Source organism: Phaenicophaeus curvirostris, chromosome 14 (assembly GCF_032191515.1).
Source record: "Phaenicophaeus curvirostris isolate KB17595 chromosome 14, BPBGC_Pcur_1.0, whole genome shotgun sequence".
NCBI lineage: Eukaryota > Metazoa > Chordata > Aves > Cuculiformes > Cuculidae > Phaenicophaeus > Phaenicophaeus curvirostris.
Genome location: NC_091405.1, coordinates 9,519,427 through 9,542,731, shown reverse-complemented (window position 1 = coordinate 9,542,731; position 23,305 = coordinate 9,519,427). Strand labels below are relative to the sequence as shown.

Here is a 23,305-nt window from a genome sequence, read left to right as displayed (position 1 = left end):
AAGATTTAGAAAGTCTTTAGAAAAATACTCTGTTGGAGGCAGATGATGACTAAGGATAGCAAAGCAACCACAGAGGCCAGGGTGATGCCTTCACTTCCCCCATCCCTGGGGCCAGCTCGCCAAAGGCAACGCAAGGGCTTTGTTTTGTCTTGCTGAGACATCTTCGAGTGTCTGAGAAAGCCAATTTGCCTCTGTGCTGAGCTGTCTCGAGCAGTGCAGCAAACCCCACATCACAGCTGGTGCTGATGAATTTTTTGCAGTGCTGCCGCCAGGCTTCAAGACCAGACTGAGCTTGTTGCCTCAGTACCCCACAAGCTATCAAATAAAAGTTTATTGTGGTCACTGAAGCAGCAAGGCAAAGCCTCAGAGCATTGCAAGCTCTCTGCAAAGCTCTTTCCCATTCGCTATGCCTGTTCCTACTGTCAGTCCTGTAAGAAAAATAGCCATTTCCCTTCTTTCAGGCCAAGTTTTAGGAAGTTCAGTCTGGAATTGTAACACTCCATGTAACCCTGTGTCGTTTTTGGTCCCAAATCTGTTTCTGACCTCTCTACATTTATTTTATGTGGGTGTGAAGTTCTCTTTGACCTAATTACAAATCCCACTTGGCATTTTGGAGCTGGAAATTTAGATGTAGAGCTATGGAACAAAAAGTGTGTCAAATGCACTGTGGTCACCTCTGTCTTTCAGAGCAGAGATGAGCAGACAAGGGCTGCAGGCACAAGATCATTTTACATGTAAGCCAGTGTTTAATTCTCCTAATAGCCCCAAGATTGCAAGAGCTCAAGGCCTTACACCCGGGATCAAGACACCTCCTAAACACAGTATTGTAGGGAAGGTAAAGGAACGACAGAGCCGCTGAGAACAGTTCTTGAAAAACATTTATTTCTGTAATGGGTTTATAGCACTGACTTCCAAGCCCCTGTATAACAGTTTCCCCATACACATAATTCTGGGGATAATTACCTTTGATGGAAAAAAAAAAAGCCATACAAACAAGCCCCTTAAACAAACAGTTTGGTACCAAATAAACTGTGGCCAAGTTTTCTGAGCCTCTGCTGCTGAATGTTTTGTCCTGATTGGGACAGAACTGCCCTGCTCCATCCCTTGGCCACAGCTGGAGAATGCTTCACTGCCCCAAGGCCACAGATAACTGAAGATGTTGTGTTTAACTGCAAAAAAAACAGGGGGGACGTGGGCAGAGAAGGCCGCCTGGATTCAGCAGCTGCTATTTTTGCAGACTTCATTTAAAAAGGAAATCTATGCATTTCAGATTCACCTCCTGAACCCCACCATTAGGAAAGTCAAATACAAACCCAGAGACCAATGTACACAAAATAGTGAACAAGTATTCAGACATTTCTAAGCCCTCAGTTTACTGTGCCATGAAACCTCCAAGAAAACAACAAAACCCCCACATTCGGATCATATTGGATCTTATATTTAAGAGGGAGGGATAGAGATGCAGCACATAGCATAGCAACTGTCAAACAATTTAAGGCAAATTTATTCCCATCTATTAAGAGTTGAAGACTTTCCTTGTTTATTTGCTTTGTTGTTTAAGCTGTTAGATAACATCTCAGCTGGATATTTAAGCTTAGACAATTTAAACAAAGTTTGAGGGAAGTCAACTCAAGTTGGTCTGAGCCTAGAACAGCAAAAAAAGTTATTCCCAAGAATATCAGTCAGAACAAATTTGAAAAAAATTAAAATCATCAATGTTCAGAACTTCCCCAAACCTTCTCCCCTCAGAGACCAGGTTGAACCCAACTTAAACACACAGACATGCATGCATGCGAAGGACACAATGGCAAGCCTCTACAAACACAATGCTGAAAAGGACAAAAGCAGAGCCAAACCTTAATTCCACAGATGCAAGAACATGGACAGAGTTATGAATAAAAAAAAAGGGGAAAAAAAAGAAAAACAGAACATGGACGTTTCATGAGATGGAATGGAAAATCAAAGGTTGCTGTATGTAAAGAAAGGGAGTTCTTAGGTGCACACATAGAAAGCTGGAGATTTCAGTTGCCTCATCTCTCAGTTGTGTTAGTTTGTTGTGCCTTTCCCCTCCCTTTGAGATCCAGGTGATGGTACCAGGAGGTCCGTGTGTTTACTCAGTCTGTGCATCATAATTAGCCCCTCCTGCTTTCTTCAGCTCATTCTTGATGTAATCTTCATCCAGCTCTTTGTGGTCACTGATCACAAATTCTTTGGCAAAGTTCTGCAAGAGAAAAAAAGGAAAAATTTGTTAAAAAGGGGGATATTTGTCCAAGTACCTGAATAAAGAGAGCTTATCCAGCCTCCAGGGAGGATAAGAATAAGCTGCATACTCTTGTCTGTTGTGGTGGGGATGATAAACAGAAAGCTCTGGATGAGATAAAAGACTAGTGATGGCAAAACCAAGACAACTTGGAAAAATTCTGTGTGTCTACTTCTACAGTCGCTCGCTACAAGATCCAATCCTGCCCTATGAAACCACTTTTCCTAGCAATAAATGCACAGGCTAGGTTAGATCAAGTTTCCTAAGTAGCATGCAGACTAAAATGCTCAAAATTGTTAACCCTCAGCATAATCTTGGGCAACTCACCAATCCTATCTGTGCCCTTTTTAGGACCCGTTCTCCTAAAAAAGGAGAACAGTGCTACACTAGAGTACACTACAGTATCATACCTCACTAGCTGACAGGATGATGCTTTGATTGAGTATCAGGCACATGGAACAAAGAGCAAATAAGTCTATGTAATTAGATTTATTGACTCCTCCTCTCAACTATCTAATATACATCATGGCCAAAACCAAGATACTGTACCAGACAGGCTGCTGGTGGTGAAAATGGGCTCCACTATGCTCTGTGGTGTAATGATCCACAGTGATTTTTAAGGACAGGCTTTATCAATACAGTTGTGTATTGCAGGGCAGCTATCTAGCTGCTTGAATGATTTCTGCAACTTATGGGAGCTGGGCAAGTTGTAGGCTGCATGCTGTGATGTGAGGTTGTGAACAGAGAAAACCTTTCTCAGAGAGATGACTGTGAATGGGATCCCATGCTGCCTTTAGGGCACTTGTCATGGCAGTGTTACTACAGGCAGGGATTTGTTCCTTTGTGGGGCTGTCCCTCCGGCCTTTTTGAAAGGGTGGCATGCATGTGTGTGTGCACAGACATTTTAGCAAACATTCACATTTGCTTCTTGATTTAGTAGTTTCCTTCCCTTGCTAACCACAAACGAAAACATTGCCTGTGTCTTTCCCGTCCCCCCAGCCCACAGAGGCTTTAAACAGTGTGAAAAACACATTGCACTCTGCAGGGTTAGGGACAAACTGATGACAAAAAAAAAAAAGAATTAAAATCCCAACAGCCTTGCTGCAATGTCTCAGGAAAGCTGCAGTCCCTGGCTTCCTGGGCAGTGAGTGCCCTGAAAGGTGACAGAGGCTGCCTGGAAGAATGAGGTGATGCTTTGAGAGAGAAGCAGTCATCCTGTCCAGGTCTCCCCAGCATGAGAACAGCCTCAGCACCACTGTGGATTGGGGGGGTTCTAATTGCTTTCAGACTCTAAGCCATGGGAGAGCACTCTATTTGGCAGCATCTCAGGGGTCTCAGTTTGGGATCAGAGTCGAGTAATGGAGGGGGTGGAGAAGGATTCAGCATGAAAGAGCCTCAGCACCTCTTTCATGCAGTGGAAAAATGGAAGGGAGAGCAAAACAGCTCCCTCGCCCACGCCAGTCTCCCAGGCTGCAGCTGATCCTGTTTCACACTGTAGGAAATCCTCGCTACTGAAGAGTTGCTTAGGAGTGGGGGAGAAAAAGCTTACAGTAGCAACGAGAAGCCTTGTCTGCTCTACTTTAGTTTATCAGCAGCTAGGCAAAAGCCTAAGAAATAAAAGTACTTCACAGCACCATTTTGCTCCACGCTTTAATGGTCAGTTTTCCTGGTGTGAGGACAGGCAGATAATTACAGGCACTCCTCCATGTCTTAGCAAAGTTCAGGGTAAATGGGAAAGAAATTGTTTATTTAGAGAAAAAAATCCTCTTTTGAGATGGGAAATAAAGAGGCAAACCACTGAAACATCAGATTTGGTCATAGTCACAAGTGCCCTACTCCCAGATCTCCTGTGTGACATCTTTGCAAAGCTTAGCTCTCAACAAAACCAAAAAAATATATTCAACTATTTGATGCTTACTGAGGTTTGCTACATACTTGATTTTCGAGCTGAGCCTTTTCAGTCTCTTTTCTATGTGTTAACAGGTTCAACAAGTTTTCCTCAACTCAGAAAACTGATTATCCAGGACTAGGTGGATGTCAGTGTTAGTCTTTCCCTTTACTTCAGTGAGAACTGAGGCAAGCCCGTAAATTCATTTCTGAGAGGGATTCCTTGAAAAATGTGTGTATTGTATAAATGCAGGCCAGATTTCCTTCAATGTCCGGTCTGCAGAATCCAGCTGATTCTGAATTTAAAACTGCAAGTGCACTCATGCATGAACAGAGGGGAACCAAATTACATGTATCACAAAGTAATTACAGTTACTCAAATGTCTTCTCAACTGGACAGTTACCCAGATGGTTCCTGAGTGATGACCCGTAGCCAACACCCATTATTTCATATCAATGCCACCAAGATATCTTGCAAGGTTTGAACAATCTCTCCCTAGCAGTTGGCCAGATGGGTTATGTTCCCAGCCACTCTTAAATATCCTCTTAACTGACTGGGCCACCTCTTGTGCCAGATTTGTACCCTCGGAGTGCAATCTGGGTCACTGCTATTAATAACTGTTTTCTTTTCCTTTCTGCTAGCAGATGCTGTTGAGGCCTTCTTTAGTTCTTCATATCGGCTCTTACCACCACACCTCATCAAGACTGACATCAAGGGGACTGACTTCAGGTGAGTTTGGTGCCTGGAACTCCTGATTTCAATATCCTCCCTGACCTTTCTTCAGCCATAGACTCCCTCATCACACTGAATTCACTGTTAGAGCAATTTGGGGTTGAGCTTTTGTTCAGGGTACAAATCATAAGGTGAAAAGAGGTATATAAGTATTTTAGAGACAGTTGAAACTGCCTCTTGTGTCATCAGGGCAGGAAGACAGGAGGGACTCCAGCTCTCAGATCAGGAGCTTGGGCACTTGTGATCAACAACAGCGCTTTTCAGCCCAGGGCCATCTTACCCAGAGTTCACTCTTTTTTTGTCCCCACTGAAACTGCCAGAATGTAGAACTACTCCAAACTGATTTAATTGGGTCTGATGTTAGCTAGACCAGGCAATGGTCCTTATCCAGCATGATTATGATCTGCAGTTATAAATAACCGATGATAGCAAACCAGCTCCTGCAAAGCAGTAGGAAAGATCCTAGCCTCAAGCAGCTAATGCCAATGCCAACAGGCATGTGACTTCCATCAGATTTCTGTTTTGCCACCAGATTTTCTTTCTGCCCTCAAAAGCCTGGGGTGGAGAAAGTGTCTGTTTTCTCTTCTGTCACCTATACTGATATCTAATGCCTTTCAAGAGAATTGCAGAACAGTTTTAGCTGCCTAAGGCACTGAGCATAATTGTGATGCTTGGGCCCTCATTTTGCTGACATGCATCTTCATTTTATGTCCTCCACTTCCTCTTCTGTTCTCCTCACCCTATGCCCCAGCTTTTTACAACCACAGCAGGTCCCGCGAGTGAATTCTAGCCTTTGTATTCATCCCAGAGTCACTAGAAGCCTACAGATAACAAAAACAATGATGCCATTTATCTTTATCACTCTCACAACACAACAGTGACCACAGTCTCTTTGCTTTGCCTCTTAAATCATTGAACACGACGTAGAAAGTAAGGTTTACTCATGGTTCTCCAATATACCTATCTAGCACGTGCTTCACTGTGTGCTTTAGTAGCAGAGGGTCACAATTTTGTAATCCAATCCCCTCTGTCAACCACCATGCAACACTACACAGATAAAAGGGCTAAAACCACTCAGGTCAGGTTGCAAAAACTGAGACTGCATGTCTTCCTGGGAAGCATGAAATTTATGCAGCAAGCTCAGTACAGCCTTTCTCTTCCAGACAACTTTATGGAGGGGAGGAGAAAAGGTGGAGTAGATTTTCTTCCTCTTACAAGCCCTGAATGTTTAGCATATGGGGCCATAAAATTTCCCAAAGCTGGCCAAGGGAAAATCTGTCTGGTGCCGATACTGTACCAAAAAAATCTGCAGAGGCCCTTATAAAGCCCAGCATGGGTGGGCCTGAAGCCAGAAGGATAATCGTGGTATCGTCTACAGACACATGGGTTCTTAGCAGCTATGAACAGTGCCAGGTAGCTGAGCAGCTTCTTGTTGTTTTTGTTTACACTAGGGCTTGCAGCAGCCTCCACTGCTGTTCAAAATCAACACTCCAACTGTGTTTAATGTCACCACTCCTATCCACTGGTCATCCTAATTTCCATGCAGATGCAGTAAGGAGGAGATGACATTGCCCACATGTCTCCTCCAGCACAGTGTGAGTCCTAGACTTGCAGTCATGGGGAAGAAAGGACATGACCTATGGCTGCAGCAAAGGTATTTTTTTAGCAGGGCTTCTCTGAGTGCAAGGAGTACAGCTGCCCTCCAATCTACTCCAGCTACACCAAACCTGGTCTTGCAATCAGCTGTCAGAGTCACAGCTACCAGCAAAGCCCTTCTCTTCAATTTTTCTGCTTGCTAATTTTTACTTGGAACTGTTCCAGCTGCTGGGAAAAGCCAGCCCAAATCTCTGGCAAACACATCTCTCAACAATGAGAACTGCACTTCAGCTGCTCTGCAAATTCCTCCTATCTATTCTGCATCCCACTGGAAAAAATCACAGGGCTTGTGTCAGATGCGGGGTGATGAGAAGCTGCTTATTCTGGTCTGAAGAAGTTACTTGTAAAGCTATCCCTTTCTCTAGACTAGGACTAGGGGTCTTATAAATCCATTCCATGTGGCGTAATCAATACAGTAAACCAGAATAGGAAAACAACAGTCAAAAAGCACAATTCTTCTTGCTTTCTCAGCAATATCTCACCCTCCTGACAGTAGTTCAGCTCTCTCAGTTGGATACTCAAAGCCACCATAATACAACTGTTACCATATGAGTTTAATTTTCTGATTGCATCTTACGAAGCTATTAAGCCATCTTCTGTTCAGGTCACTGCACTAACATGAGAAACTGAATACACGGAACAGCCACCTCATACTGGGCCCCCCAACATGAGGTACCAGTATCACTGCAGTGAGGAACTGAGGGGAAAAAGACAAAGGTGAATAAAAAATGATCTGGACATAAGCTCCAAAGCAGGGACTCAGTAAACTTGTTGACAGCACTAAAGCCAGGCAAATTCCTCACCAAAGATAATAATGAATAAAATTCCACAAATATTTGCTCACAGAAACTGTGCTGTTTTACCCTGAATATGATTTGGGGAAATAATAGGGCACATGACTATGTGGGGGCAGGAGTGCTGAAGAAAACAGTGAAGAGTCAAAATGCATGGAAAACGGCAAAGGCTGGGCAGTCTCTTTGCTGAGACAGCCCTGTCAGAGAATTCAGTCCCTTCATGAAAGAGGCCTCCATGCTGTATAACAAAGGGTTAAAATCTCCTGTTAGGAAATGTGGTCATGAGGGGCAACAAGTTCACAGAGAGGGGAAGCAAGGGGAAACCAAGTCTGGTTTTCAGTTCTTCCGGCTTTTACATCAAAACTGGATGGAAAACACTGTGGAAAACGCTTCTGCACTGGTTGCCACTCCTAGCCCCACAACCGTTGTGCCCAGGCTTGTCCTTACTTGAAGAAAAGCACCGTAACATCATCCCTCTGCCTCTCCTCAAAGTGAATGGGCTGTTCACTGGAAGGCCTGACGCTCCAGTACTTAAACCCCACAGCTGCCAGGTTTCAACTTGCAGGAATTTTTATGTCTGAACTGAACCTCATGCTGGCAGCCATTCCTAGCCATGACAAGCAGCTTACAATAGCCTTGATTTCTGGGCTTAAGCTAACTGGCCTGTTCCTTTTGGGCCTTTGGAATAAAAGAGATCAAAACAACAGCCTTCAGCACAGTATGAGTCCCCGGGATGGACTTGTATGAAGGCTGAATGACCCACAGCTTGTGCACATAAAGGAGGTAAAATGTAGAACCACCCTTACTACCAAGGACATACAACACGAGTTTCAACTTTGGATGATCTCCTTTTTAGCCAAGTAGAAAATACGCCTCAAGCCTTTCTGTTCAGATCTGCTGGCAGCTGGTACAACCTTGGCATGACAAACGTTGCACGGTGATCAAACTACAGTTGTGCAGAGGACAGTGTGCCTAGGTGGCCAAGAAGGCCAATGGCATCTTGGCTTGGATCAGAAACAGCGTGACCAGCAGGTCCAGGGAGGTTCTTCTCCCTCTGTACTTGGCACTGGTGAGACCGCTCCTTGAATCCTGTGTTCAGTTCTGGGCCCCTCACCACAAGAAGGATGTTGAGGCTCTGGAGCGAGTCCAGAGAAGAGCAACGAAGCTGGTGAGGGGGCTGGAGAACAGGCCTTATGAGGAACGGCTGAGAGAGCTGGGGGTGTTTAGCCTGGAGAAGAGGAGGCTGAGGGGAGACCTCATTGCTCTCTACAACTACCTGAAAGGAGGTTGTGGAGAGGAGGGTGCTGGGCTCTTCTCCCCAGTGACAGGGGACAGGATGAGAGGGAATGGCCTCAAGCTCTGCCAGGGGAGGTTTAGGCTGGACATTAGGAAAAAAAATTTCACAGAAAGGGTCACTGGGCACTGGCAGAGGCTGCCCTTGGAGGGGGTTGTGTCACCTTCCCTGGAGGTGTTTAAGGCAGGGGTGGACGAGGTGCTAAGGGACATGGTTTAGTGTTTGATAGGAATGGTTGGACTCAATGATCCGGTGGGTCTCTTCCAACCTGGTTACTCTATGATTCTGTGAAATGCTGTGGGGTCTGCTGCGTGTATGGCTCGCTGTAAGCATCTGCCAGCTCACCCACGCAGCACAAGGTAAGACATGCTACTGCTGATGACAAATACATGCAGCATTGTAGTTTAAGTCATTCTGGCTTACTGTTTTATAAAGTATGCTCCCCAGCTGTTTAGATCAATCTAGATCTAGGTTTAGACTGTGCCCCAGAAATTACATTCCAAACATCTTAGGCAGCAGTCTACAAAGCATGAGATGTTGTATCTTTCTACTCCCCACCTCTAGGTCTACCCCTAGCCTAGGTAGAAGTTCAGTGGAGAAAAGATGGGATATGGCATCTCCTTACTCTCCTTACTCTCCATTTATGCAGGTAAACCTCCACATATTAATACCTAGCTATACACTTCAGAAGTTGTAGATACATACTTGTTCCCCATCGTGGCTGTACTTCTCAGCTCAACTACTCAGACTAGGTCAGAGGCTTGACTTCCAGCTAAGGTGAAGAGGAAAGGACGTAAAATAAATGGCTGCGAAAAAAAGCTACTGAATATTGCTTAAATGCAAAATGCATTCTTCTAAAATGCAAAATAAATATAATAAATTAATCATTAAAGAGTTAATGAGGATAGTTGCAAATAAGCAAGTGGAGCTGATTCTCAGCTAATAGACATCAGAACTACGGCTATTTGCACCAGATGAGATCCACCCCTGCAATTTTACAGTTAAAATCAACTGTCCTTTCTTCCTAAGAGATTTTCTGGCAACTCCTCCACTTACTACCAGCGTTGCTCCTAAGCCACCTCCCTATAGATTACATAGCACCTGCTCCTCCTTCCAAGCAAGGAATATAAAAGTGAGGGCTTGCTTTATAATATTCCATCCTTTTGTTCACAAGCCCATAATCTACTCTTCAACAGTTAATATACCTTATGTTTTCCTTACAGCAGGTGCTTCTAGGATACTGCTAATAATCACCATGTGTGAACACTCTTAATTCTATAGGAGCAATATGGTGGGTTTTACTTGCTAGGCGGTATTGAAGCTGACTGTCTTTCACTTTGAGTGTCTCAGCAGAACAATGTTTATTGGTGTTTGTTCAGCTGTGAGCAGAGCTCATCCGTAGCTCATCATCTGCATCATAGCAGAGAATATAAAGCAGGCCTCCCATCACATTGAAGCACTGGTCTTAAATAGTCACAGTTAGCTTTTGCAAGTATTACAAGTTTTACCGCGGGCTTCTCAGAATGATGAGATATTGTTCTGGACTCCCAACCAGTACCTTCTACAGAGCACAGAATCAAAGCTGTTATCTGCTGTATAAAAAGCCCCCTTGTGCCACACTTCCTTGGAAGGAGAGCCATGTCACACAGGGTAGATGCACCTATGGACCATGCACACAACTAAAACTGCAGAGAGCCAAACTGCATCAATAACCTAGGATCTCTTTGGGGTTTGGAAAGAAAAAATTCCCACTTTAGGGTACTACTTATTCCAAATGATGAATCAACACTGAGTCAGACTGGTAGTTTGTCATTGCAGCAAACAACCAAACTTATTTTTCTATGTATAATTCACATCTTAAATAACGTCTGTAAAAATCAGCAGCAGCGGGGTGACTGGGAACATACTTGAAGGTCAAGAGAACTAGTAAGAGTGAAATAGCTTTGGGATAAATTCCCTCTACTGAATTTTAGTTGGACTTCCTTGTCCTCTTTTGGGTTTGAGAGATTATCTGCAGGGTTATATGCATAAAATGAATAAAATAGTCCTGCTTTTAGCCCACTCCACTCCGAGGGATTCAGTTGCACATGTAGAACTGTTCAAAAGATTTGTGAAGATAGTTTCTTACAGAATGGAGATCACCATTGGCATTGCATTCAGAAATGCTTTTGAGTGCATTATAGACATGCTTGCTCAATAAAAGTATATTAAGCACAAGTTGCATTGTTTTCATATTTTAGTACAGATTAAATGGAATATGAAAGCTCTTAAGTAACAGCCAGGAATTGTTAATGTTCCACCAGATTATTAACTTGTAAAGACTACTAATGAAGAACAAACAAGTGAAATTGCAAATTATATGTAACAGACCTGAGCGACAGATCTTAGAGCAGCTTTCAGGAATGCTATTCAACTCGACAGGAATAAATTGTCTAAACATATTTTTCAAAGAATCTTAGTGACTCTTATGTGAGTCATTCATTAGTACTCTACAATTTCATCTTCAGCTACAATGACACAGTTTCACATGAGCAGAGGTTTGCTCTCCTATCTCTCAGGTGTCATTATAGAAGTTTCTTTTCAGAATGGACTCCTCTGAGTAGCTGTTATTTTGAAAGATTTAGTACAGTGCTTATATTCTTGTAGGATATGGATTTATTACATTCTTCGTACTCTTATCCATGTGTAATAAGACCATTTCTCAGGCTTTGGAGAGGTTTAGCTGAAAGAGCTGATCTTGCTTTAGATACTTCTTCAGAGAAAACATGCTAAACATCAACATCATCTTTGTTAAAGTCAGCTTTTTGGCAGCAGTTCTTTGCAGGCTTCCACAATTCACTTCTCTAGTGGCTGTTGTTTGTTTTCAGTCATTTGGATGGAGCTTGATGCCCAGCACAGTGAGTCCAGCTCAGTGCCCTGGGTGGCCTTGACAGAGTTAAATGATCAGCTCAGTTAGGGCAGAGAAACTCAAGTGAAGCCCTTCCAACATGTGTACTGAGCACATTTCTCTTTTTCCCTGATATGCCCAAGGCCAAACAGAAGACTACTGAAATCTAGTTAGCTATTAAGATCTGATAGTTAATTGGTACTGATAGGGACTTCAGACTTTAGTTGAATAGGTCCATGAATTCACTGTGAAGAGACAAAAGGCCTCAAGAGAACTTTAAACAAGGGCGTGGCATTTTCTGTTTAATTTTACCTACTTAATAGTGCCTTGTCCTCTACCATTCAATATTATTTCCATATCAAGGAAGGAGATGGGAAACACCTTAATGGTGACAAAGAGTGGAGTGCATATATTCTCTCCCCATGAAATAGTTAAGACAGCAATAAGCTCAAAGGTGCTTCCTTATGCCTAAGTGCTCACAGGGCAGAAGTTAAGTCTTCCTAGTAGGAAGACAGGCAATAGGAAACTATCTTCTTTTTAAAAGATTAACTACTAAGTTGAAGGATGATCCAATTCTTTCCCAGCTCTCTCCTTCTGCTGGTGTCTGTAGAGCTAAAAGTGATGAGAATGGGTGATTATAAGCAGAAGGAAGAGGTTACCTGTACTACTTCTTTGACCAGAGTCTTGTCAGTCCCCGTTTTGGCTCTCTGCAGGCCACTGACATCCTCTCCAATCCAAGTGATGAGAGCAAACTTGACTCGCTTGCTCATGGCATCACCAGTGGTGAATCGCACAAAGCCAAACAATCGAACATCATCTGCAGAGACAAAGCGAAAAGGATAAAATGTTTAAAAACAGAAACATCCCTGCCCTGCCATTTTCCAGGGTGAGTCTATTGCTCTCAACTTAAAAGACCAAGCCAAGGCACTGATCCTGTGTTGCAATAGCATTGTTCTGGATTATCAGGCCAATACAGAGGCAACACTCATGCCCTTCACTTGCAATATGTGCTTTGCCAGTGTTAGATCTGTGTCTTCCTGGAGTGCTGAGATCCTGGGAGGACACAGGCTGTGCTGGCCACTCCACCCCACATTAGTGTACCACTACTGAGACTGGAAATGGCTAAAATACAGTCAACAGGCATTTCAAGAGCACAGAGCTAACCTTAATTACACATTCAGCCAGACCACTCAACTGCAGATCACTGATCAAGAGGGGAAGAAAGTGATTTCCCAGCCTCTCTGTTTCTTACAGGACAGCAAGGTTAGAATCACATTTTAAACAATATACCAGAAACTGGGCATTGCGCAAATCTGATTCTTTCCCCTCCTTCCCTTCTGCAACATTTCTGGCTCATTCGTGCTATGAGTTTACAAGATAGACAGGAGAAGAAGTAAAAGGCAAAAAATAGCAATTACTTCCCCAGATATGCTTTTCTACTTGTTCTGAAGCCTTGCAGAGAAAGGCCTTGGATTTCGAAACTGTTCTGATCTTTGTTTCATGCTAGTTTCTGCTATATCACACAAGACTAGAGTTATTTAGTCTGGCCATATGCGTAAAAACCTTGTAAAATCCTTGTCTCAAAGAGTCTGGTCTTTCATTGCAGAATGACTCATCAACCAAGGCAGTTGGAAGCCTTCATTATCACAGAAAGCATGTGATACCATCCACTCATATCCCCAACCTCAGTGGCATGAATGATGCTGGAGCCTTCAACCAGGATTGTGCAGAAAAGCAGAGCAGATGGACAGTTGTGCAATCATGGAATATACCTAATCATAGCTACTTCATCTGTTACAGGTCACTCAGGTCACTCAAGACCTTTTAAATGAAATGAGATGACTCAAAATATAAAAGAACAAACTTGCTGTTTGAAAAGATGCATGTTCATCCTGGTTACACTTGTTGTGGCCAGTTCAACATGTTTTATACCTGTTTGCTGTCTTGACTACCGCCAGGTGAAAATGCAGGCTCCAGGCATAGTAATGTTTGCCAGCATCCCCTTCTTTGGATCTATTACAGCATGCTCTGTGAACAGTCAGGAGAGCCCCAGGAACTCCACAGAGCTCTAAATTGCTCATCCCCAGAAAATAAGCTGCTAGAAATCAGTGCCAAAAAAAAGTGGGATGATCTCTGAAAGCTGACAGATCTCAGAGCTTCTTTAACACTTTGCTTTGCCAGTATGTGAGTAAAGACAACTTCTGCCTAATAAAAGATGAGGTTTATAAGTCTGGGAAAAAACCACCTATGCTCTCCCTATTTTGTTCTTTATGCACTGACAGAGGACTACTGGGGAACACTGGAAAATGTATGTAAGGAGGTGTGTGGTCAGTACAGTGTTTAAAACAAACTCCTCTTAAGATTTCAAAATTGAAAGAAAGTAAAAGATCTTATTCAAAAGAAAAATCCCGATGGATCTTTGTAAGGAGTGTAAGAATCATGCATCGACATTGCAGGCAAGCATAACTTTTCTCTCTCATATACTGTATTACTGGCAAGTGCAAGAAACATACAGAGAGACACCTGTTTCTAACAGTAAATCCTCTTCCCAAGATTGATTAGAACCATAAATGAACCGACAGCCAGGAAATACCCAAGGTGAAAAGAGACAGTAAATCCCCTAACATTACTATTAACAGTTCTACGAAAAAAAATTGCTTTCCCAGATCTGACAGTAAAGGAGGCCACACTCTACTAAGAATTGTACTGTGGTTCCTATGGGAACACAGTGCTGAAGGCACTTTAATGTCACCAAGTCCTGACCTTTCCTATACTGTAACCATATCACAGACATTTCAGTGGACCCATCACTTTCCACCTTGAGTATGTAGGTTTGTCATCCCTGCCCCTTCTGCCAAAAGCTGTTAGAGATCCTGGAGACTGCTTTGGAACACATCCCTTTATAATAAAGATCATAAGCAAATATAATGAATGTCAAGAATTCCAAGTTTCTCTGCAGTGCTTTTTCATAGCAATGTAAAAAGGAGGTTGAAGGAATGTATCTGTCAGCAGGAATTTTAGTTTGATATGAACCCACAGATCTCTGGCAGCAGCAGGATTTGGTTCTCAGCAAAAAAGTTTAAGCGCTTTCCTGTCCTGTGTGGAAGCAGCCCAGTCGGTTGCACTGAAGGGAGCCAAACCCAGCAATTCCACGTGGGCTTTTATTTACCAGATCACCTACCACTCAGCGACTATGAGAAACTCTGACTTCATCATGTTAACTCCCAATAAGTTTCCCGAACAACTGAGGCTAGACATGGGGCTCTGAGTCACCGTCTTGGGCAGAATTTACCTGGGGCTTGAAAGGTTACACCTGAGCTGCATGCCTTCTCCTCCCATCCCTCCATGGAGGATGTAGCCCCACAAGAGCAGAACTGGCTCTTCAGCTGCAACACTTTTCACTCCGGGGTGTTTAATATAAACTACCAATATGTGAGGCTTTAATTTGATGTGCCAGTCTGTGAATTGCAGCAGCTGAGGACCGTTTCACCCGATGCAGATAAAGCCACGAGGGAAGGCAAACTGGAGCCTTTGGCAATTAACATATCGCTTTTCCTGAAAGGGCAACAGGGACAGAAACGGAGATTTTTAGCATCAGTTCAGCCTGGGCATGATCCTCTCCAGCTGCAGGTCAAAATCCCTGAGCAGAAGTGGTTGAGTTTCACAATTAGTCTGAAGCATGTTCAGAGCGATAACAGGATTAAAACACTAGTTCTTTCATACTCCCAGATTTCCTCTTTCACAGTTAATCGGTTCTACCCTACCAGATCACCTCACTGCGCTGGGAGTCATCAATGCTGTCAGTGCCAAGTCCCCTAGAAATCTCGAGGCATTAATATCTGACACCACCACCCACCCCACCACCCCCATTTTCATACAAAACCACTTATAGCAGTTTCAGGAATCATGTGGGGGGGGGTGGGAGGGAGCCTAACAAATCAGAGAGACAGAAGATTTCCTCTAAAGGAGGAAATCCTGCCTATCTCTATGCAACCACCTTCCTAGTCACTAAGCCATGAATTTCAGGGCAGAGAGAAGCAATTAATAGATCTGGGTAGAACGGAAATAGCAGCTTTATTTGAGATCTCACGAATTACAAACAGCAGAAATTAACAATGTTAATTCCTTCTAATATCACGACTCCTTTAAGTATGGTTTTACAGCAAGACAACAGGGCTACACAAACAATGAAAAGTACAATGAATGCCTTAATGAGCACCACTTAGTATTTTTCTCCAAACCCCTTACTTAGTAGGCAGGATTTTCCAAATATACTGATTAAGCTGCCCTTGACTGTCAACAAAGCTCAATGCCAAGCTGCAGAGATTTTCTTAATGGTATTCTCCTCTTTTTCATCCACTCAAACCCTTCGGTTCAGCTATACTAAAAAATTCCCCATTAGATTAAAATGCACTGACTCATCAGTGAAAGATAATAGCTGCAGGAGAGAAATACACTGTCAAAAGCTTCACGGTTCTTAATCTTGCAGTTCTGAATGGCAAAGCAAGAGACATGCCAAGATAAGGCTACTGCTCCCAGCTTCACCTGCTTGCTAAATCAAGGTCACATACAGCAAGGCAGCTGATGGAGTGAACTGCTTTTGTGTTCTGTCCAACAATGAATTACTGATAGTGCATGACAGGTTTCATGAAGGATTTGTTTGTTTCAATTGGATTCATTTTACATTATTTGATCAATTTTCCACCTCTTCATTCACCTCTGTAGTCACGTGGCTGGAAGTGCAGACAGAAAACCTCCTCTACCTCTTTACTACACTGTATTTTCCCTCTTTAACCCTTTCCTGAAGCCCGTGTACTTACACCACACAGGCACATTCGTTAAGTCATCTAAGACAAATACAAAACATTTGACCTCAGGACCATAACTGCAGGGCATGCTGTAGCTGGGGCACCAATCCTACCCATGTAAGCTGGGGTGGGCGACATGAGTACAGGCTACTGGGGACACAAGTGCATGGAATGACCCCACGCTGACTTGTCCAGCTTTCTCTGGTCCAGTGAAGCCACCAGCAGCATCGCATCAGGATTTGCTGCTACCCCAGTGACAGAGTCCTGTAGTGATGTCTTTCCTGACCTGGGTATATTCTAGAGCGCAGAGTGGGAGGAGATGGAAACCAGCTAATCTTTATTCCTCTTCCCTGAAGTAACAGTTGTGTTAGCCAGCCAGAAGTAAGGGCTAGGCAGTCACCAAAACAAAGGGCATGCAAAAGACATAATGCTTGTCTTTACCTGCTCTTGTGCCTAGCACAGGATGGTAAAATGCAGACCCACAGCCATGGGGTCTTTAATTAAGCATTGCAGAACTAAACTGAATGAAAAGGGTTACTATTTCAGTGCAGAACTCCCACAAAAACTAATGAATCATAGAATCATAGAATAATCAGGTTGGAAGAGACCCACCGGATCATCGAGTCCAACCATAATGAGAATAATCCCTAAAACAATCTCCTGTCCATTGTAAGGGATAGTGTAAGCCGCAGCTCCAGCTAGCAGCCAGGAGATCACTCTCAAACCCCACCGCTTCAGCTCACCCTCCGAGGAGGGCACAGGGCAAGGACAGTGTGAAATTCCTGTCAGCCACCAGTGGCCCCAGGTCTTCCTTTAAACAGATATTAAGGGAAAGCAGGCAAGACCAATGCTAAAGAGGAAAAATAAAAGCAGTAGGAGACCGATTTACAAAGCCCATTTTAGCAACTTAAGATGTAGCCAAATACAGATAAGCACCTATCTCATTATACTTCCTCATGCATTTTTACAAATCTTTTCTACAACCTAAGGTGCCAACGTAATCTTGCTGATCTCTCAACTCTCAACTCCTAAATTTTATATACAGGCCAGGCTTAATAGGACAAATTGTCATAAGCCTGAAAGAGTTTGCATTTGTCTTAGGAGCCAATTCTATTTCTATTTTCCTCTTAATATTTTATGTCAAATAGAAATTATCTTTTAGGGTATTTATTTCAGATCAAAGATTTTCAGTTCTTCCTCATGCTGAATGCACAGTGTGGTTTTGGTTTGATCTTTTCAGACACATGAATAACTATCCCACTTTGTGCTGTCATTGCAATTATTTGTTTGGGCTGGGGCTTTCCAAATAAAAGGCTCATTATTTCTTTTGTCAGAGATTCACGGAAAAGCAAGTGTTCACATCTGGCATGGAGGGAAGCACAGTCTTCTGACCTCTCCATTACTTAATGGCAGCATACACATTTAAAACAAATAAAATAAACGACAAAGACAATGTGATACTCTGCTGCTTCGTAATACAGAAACTGAAGCAAGTTGTCTGGTGCAGGCAGATATTACTGACATATACAAAAGTTTAAGAGGATGTTTTTGACTGGACTTTTAGTTCAGTATCTCAGTTGAATGTCACTCTAATCTTCTCAGCAACAGCATCGCCAGCCCATTTATGAGCTTCTGAAATTAAAAACAACAAGAAAACTCAAGAGCCTTCTTATCCTTCCGTACAATAACCTTCAACTTTTGTTTGTGTTTCTGGCTTCAAATCCACCAACTCAGCTGGTTTTTTTTAAGTATACTGAAGGCACGTACTACTAAACACCAAATTAATGCTATGTCTGGATCCGTACCATCTGCAGAGGAAAAAGCTGTAACTGTGAAGTAAAATGGATCAAAAGCCTTGAATTAAGTCCCTGTTTGGTGCAGAGGTAATCTGTGCTGTTAAGACCAACCAAAACAGTCCTTAGCCAGAAGACACAGGGGGTGTGTACTCTGTGTGATTAATGACCCTGACAAAATTAATGTCCTCTGCTTCAGTCTCCAGGCTCTTTGAGTCAAACAAAGGCCAATACAGTCAGATACATTGGCTGTTACCAAGAACTGCAAGAGGAAGTGCCAACAACAACCATGTCCTAATCATATATGGACTTGACTGTGCCAGTGGTTTAAACCAACTCCCTTGTCTCTCTGGGATAGCCTAGAGGAGAGGTGTTGGCACATCCGGGGCTGGTTTTTGGAGGACAGAGAAGACTACTGCCTGAGACTAAAGCAGAGTCTACCACCTCCCAGCCAAAGTTTTTAAGTTGTCTTGTGACCTGACACAGACCTTGACAGCAACAGGATGGCAGTGACTGATACACAAAAGTCTAGGGTTCAGGCAGTGTTTGCACCATAATCCTGGGACCCTGAACAAAAGGGCACTGAAGAAGGCTTTTTTATCACATAAGTGGTAATTGCTGTCCCCAAACAGTGGAATGGAAAAAGGATGATAGGTTGATTATGGAGTTTCTTAAACTTTTCTGCTAGTACACAAAGCTTAGTAAAGAGCTCAGTAAGAAAAAGCCTACACCCCAGGGAATTAACATGTAAATCTGATGTGCAAGGCGTATCTGAGAGTAGAGCAGTGAGAACACCACCACCCTCACAAGGCAGACGGGGTGCAGCAGCAGTGCCTGGCTCAGGGCACGGACCTCACTGCTGCAGGAGCTCAGCATCTCGGTCTGTCGTGTGTTCTCTCAACAGCAGCCCACGGAGCATTGCTGGAGGTTCCAGAGAGCTGGTTTCTAACATGTTTTTTTTTTTGAACTGCTACTTTCATTAAAAAGAAGCAATTTCAGCTTCTTGCTTTTCCCTTTGTCCTCAACCATTCTCGTTCCCTGAGGAGGTTTGCAGCATCAGTAATGGGTTGGGCCATGGTCTGCATGAAAAGGGTTACATATGGGGGAAGAAAAAGCAGAAACACAACCCTGCTACCAACAACCCCCTCCAGCCCTTCCTAACCTCTGTTGTTGCACAAGGCAGGATATCCACCACAGGCAAATATTTTCAAAAAGGGCACAAAAGACTTTCTTGGTCTCAAAGCCACATAAATTAGCCCACACTGACACCGCCTGCTCCCGTAATTTAATGCCCTGGAGGGAAGCAATATGTACTGCAAGCTGAAGGTGCTTTTAATAAGAATGGTTATTAAAGAAAGCAGGGGTCACAAATGTTTGCCATTCAGAATAGCGCTGAAATAGATGATGCAGAAAGTAGAACACAGCACAGGAGGGCTTGGTGACACTTTGCATGCTAAGGTTTTCAGTTCCAGCTCCTGCTCTCACCTTCAGCCACCAAATTATGCTCAGCTTCTACCAGAGGCAGCTGCAGTACTTTGTGGCTTCCAGGGCAGTGCTTTTCACACACACAAAAAAAGGAATTCAAAACAAGGAAGGAAGTTTATTCTGATACCAGTTTTTGTTTTTTTCTCTTTTAATCACATTTCCCAAAGCTGTTTGCACTGACAGTAGCTCTTCTCCCCTCTAGCAAAACACAGAAGAAGATAAGGCGTGGACAAGAAGGGAAGAGACATAGCAATAGCAAGGAATAATATTTATCAGCTTTTCCCATCTCTTTCTTCTCTTTTCTACTGACTTTGTCTCAGCAGAAATATTCCAACCAGCTCTACTTCATAGTAACGTTTGGCACCTTTCTCCCAGACAGAAAGGAAAGCTCTAACTTCACTGCTGGCATGAGATTCATTTTCTGACAATGTCTAGTGGTCCAGGCGAAGGGTTTCTGCACAGATGGAAGCACAGAAACTTGCATCTCTTGCTTCCCCAACTACTGCACTGTAATTTGTAGGTGGAGGATCTTCCTTTCTAGCACTTAGCCAAAAACCTAGTACGTGAATCATGAATTTGCAGAGTTCTTTAAGCCTCTGACATTGTGCACCAGAGGGAGGTTCGAGGACAACTTCTTGCCCCTGGTTTGACAAGGAGCAGCCCAGACCAGGCGCATGAGAAGGAAAAGGGAAAGAAGGAAGAGGGGAAAGGGAGCAATGGAGCAGCTATAAGGGATTTGGCTCTACAGTAAAGGTTAACAAGAGGCCACAGCCTACCTCATAGATGCCCTTGATTTAATTCTTCCCTTACTATGATGTGTCTAAAGTATGCAAAATTTCCTTTTTGCTGTAAAAATGTTTCAGTATTGGGACCAGCTTGGCACTTGGCTGGTGTAACACAAGGTTTCCTTAAACTCTGTCTGGTTTAATATCCTGTTTATAAATAAGAGTTTGGCATATGCAAATGATGGCAAGAAAACAAAACTGGCCACATTCCAAAATGCAGTATGTGCCTCCAGTAGCTGTTATACACATCCTACTCAGCCCAACCACTGCCTGCTCTCTGCCAAAGACCCCTCTGCCTGCTTAGACACTAGATAAAAGTATTCCTTATGCTACAGAAGGGAAGAAAGGAACTCTTCTTAAGAGGGTGCTACTCCAGACAAAGCATTAAAAATTAGTTAAGACAAAGAAAGTCACAGACTTCTAAAAAAAAAAAACCAAACCCCAAAGAAAATAAATGGAGAAGGTTCCTCTGCAAGCTTCAGATGTCTGGAGACACTCTGTTATATTGGCCACAAGAGGAGACAGAACATGGCACTTGGATACTGAAGCTGTTGACCTCCCAAGAAAACTACTGACCCTTTAGACAACACTGGCATGAATTTTGGAAGTGCTGAGCCCTGGGTTTCCCTGAATGCCAGGTAGTTGCTTTTTTCCTCATGTTGCCCATTTAGAAGAGTTGAGTGGGGAGGTGTTCTTGCAGTGCAGGGTACCAGCTCTTCTGACATCAACTACAAGAGGATCAGGGCACTTTGCCCTACAAAGGTCTCAAGAACAGCTGCAAATGAGTAGCTAATCCTAGTAAGACCCCACTGCAAATGTAGCAGAGCAGTCTAAACTATCTTGATTTAGTAGCTGCTTTCCAAGAACTAAAACGTATTTTTCTCCTATGGTATTTATTGACTGATTAGACCAGTCCTGCCCTCATTTAAGTTACTGGAAATTCTTCCCTCTAACTGAGTAAAATACAGGCGAGCCCTACACGTGATAGACCAATTTGTATGGGCTCTGGTATTTCAATAGCTGGGGAACTCTGACTACAGTGCCTCCAAGACTCACCCCACCTTGGGAAGGGAGAGACTGTTTTATACACAATTCCTTCACCACACAGATACCTAATTCTAAAAATACAGGTTAACCATAAAGGTCTATTTTAGAGTAACTAGATGAGTAAGGAAGACTTCGTTATAGTCCTATATTAGTTATAAATGATGCTTATCTCATGCCACTTCATGGCATTGTTAAATAGCAGCCAAGATAGGATGAAAACCTATACAGTTTCTCCCTGTAAGTTATTTTGACAGAAATCAAAGCCCACTCTTGTAAAACACATCTAAAGTTAAGATCAGATGAAGTTAAAAATTCCTCAATTTATTTTAATATTCCCCAGGCTTTGTTCTTCCTGTTAATGTTCTACAACCAACAGTTAAACAATCAACCACCGTGTTTGAACCTAGAGCCTCAACCGTTGTGGTTGTGCAACACCACATCTACGATTGTTCTCAGTGCTGTACTGCGTGAGCTGATCTTCGGCATAACAACTCTCTGCTTGGATTTCATATTCTTAAAAAAATCCGAGCAAGCCTTCTAACTGCAGTTACTTTAGCACTATGAATACAATTCACAGAAGAACTTTATTGCAGAATGATCTGTATGACTGCATCTTTTAGACACACACAAAAAAAAAGGTCTTTTTTGCTCTTCAGTAATGCTTTGGAGCTGCAGTGCTAAACAAGGAGACCGTTGCTAATCAAGCATCTTATCTTGTTTATAACCGACAAGCAACGAGAAATTGTGTAAAGAGGAGGAAAGAGCCTCAAGGACCTCAGGGCTAAGGGTAAGACAAAGGACCGGCTGGACTATGGACTTCAGGGAGTTGGAAACCCGATCATGCAGGACAGGGCAGACACAGGGAAGCGGCAGCACGAACTCTGATTCACTCAAGTTTTCTCCCATCCTTTTCCCCCTTGCAGCGGGCAGCAAGAAACACCACGAGGTGCCAAAGCAATCAAGACGGAGCTTACCTGTGCACTTCCTTTTAAAGGTTTCATAGTCTACCCCTTGGTCTCCAGGGACAATTGTAGAGCCGTTGTATTTAAAAGTCACCCTTGGGGAAGGGGAAAAGAGAAGGGGAATGATACATTAAAAAGTCATCCTTTGGGAAAGGAATGACACATTTTAAAGTGACTCTTCGGGAAGGGGTAAAGGGAAGGGCAACGATACATTGGGACAGGACAAGAGGGAATGGTCCCAAGCTCCACCAGGGGTGGTTCAGGACAGGCTGGACATTAGGAAAAAATTCTTCACGGAAAGGGTCATTGGGCACTGGCAGAGGCTGCCCAGGGAGGGGGTTGATTCACCTTCCCTGGAGGTGTTTAAGGCACGGGTGGATGAGGCGCTAAGGGACATGGTTTAGTGTTTGATAGGAATGGTTGGACTCGATGATCCTGGGGGTCTTTTCCAACCTAGTGATTCTATGATTCTATGATTTGAAAGTCGCTCATTGGAAAGGAGAAAAGGGAAGGGGACGATACGTTTACAAGTCACCCTTTGGGATTAGGGAAAGGGGAGCGAATAATACATTTACCAGCCTTCGGGAAAGGAAAAGAGGCGACGGAGAAGAGCGTATTGTAAAAAACGACTCTTTACAAAGGAGGAAGAGGCGAAGGGGAGTAAGGTGTGTGGAAATCACCCTTCGGGAGCGGCGAGAGAAGGGATCGCAGCGCTCCGGTGCCCGTCCGGGAGCCGCCGGGGCCACCTACCAGTTCACGTCGGTGGCATCGTCCCTGACGAGGTTGTACGCCTCCCTGCACGCCTCCTTGTCGATTTTGGTGGCCATGGGGGCTCGGCGGCGCCGGGCGGGGGAGCGCGGAGCGGAGCTGGGCCGGTCTCCGCCGCCGCTAGCGCAGCGCCCGCCCCGCCCCGC

General features: G+C 43.6%; 1 protein-coding gene across 1 annotated transcript; it reads right to left on the bottom strand.

Annotated features, from left to right (window-relative positions):
* Positions 1-860: 860 nt before the first annotated feature.
* COTL1 (coactosin like F-actin binding protein 1) lies at positions 861-23,291 on the bottom strand. Its single transcript, XM_069868518.1, has 4 exons — positions 23,142-23,291; positions 22,404-22,486; positions 12,171-12,328; positions 861-2,221 (listed from the first exon to the last, which is right to left on the bottom strand). The coding sequence occupies exons 1-4, from the start codon at positions 23,216-23,218 to the stop codon at positions 2,111-2,113; spliced, it is 429 nt and encodes a 142-aa protein (XP_069724619.1). The 5' UTR covers positions 23,219-23,291; the 3' UTR covers positions 861-2,110.
* Positions 23,292-23,305: the final 14 nt, after the last annotated feature.

What these genes read in the sequence shown, in the direction of transcription:
- COTL1 (XM_069868518.1), bottom strand. Translation starts at nt 23,218, where the DNA reads ATGGCCACCAAAATCGACAAGGAGGCGTGCAGGGAGGCGTACAACCTC. An exon ending in GATGCCACCGACGTGAACTG is followed by an intron (nt 22,487 to 23,141) that starts GTAGGTGGCCCC and finishes CCCTTCCCCAAG; the next exon opens with GGTGACTTTTAAATACAACG. An exon ending in TGGTCAAAGAAGTAGTACAG is followed by an intron (nt 2,222 to 12,170) that starts GTAACCTCTTCC and finishes TTTCTCTTGCAG; the next exon opens with AACTTTGCCAAAGAATTTGT.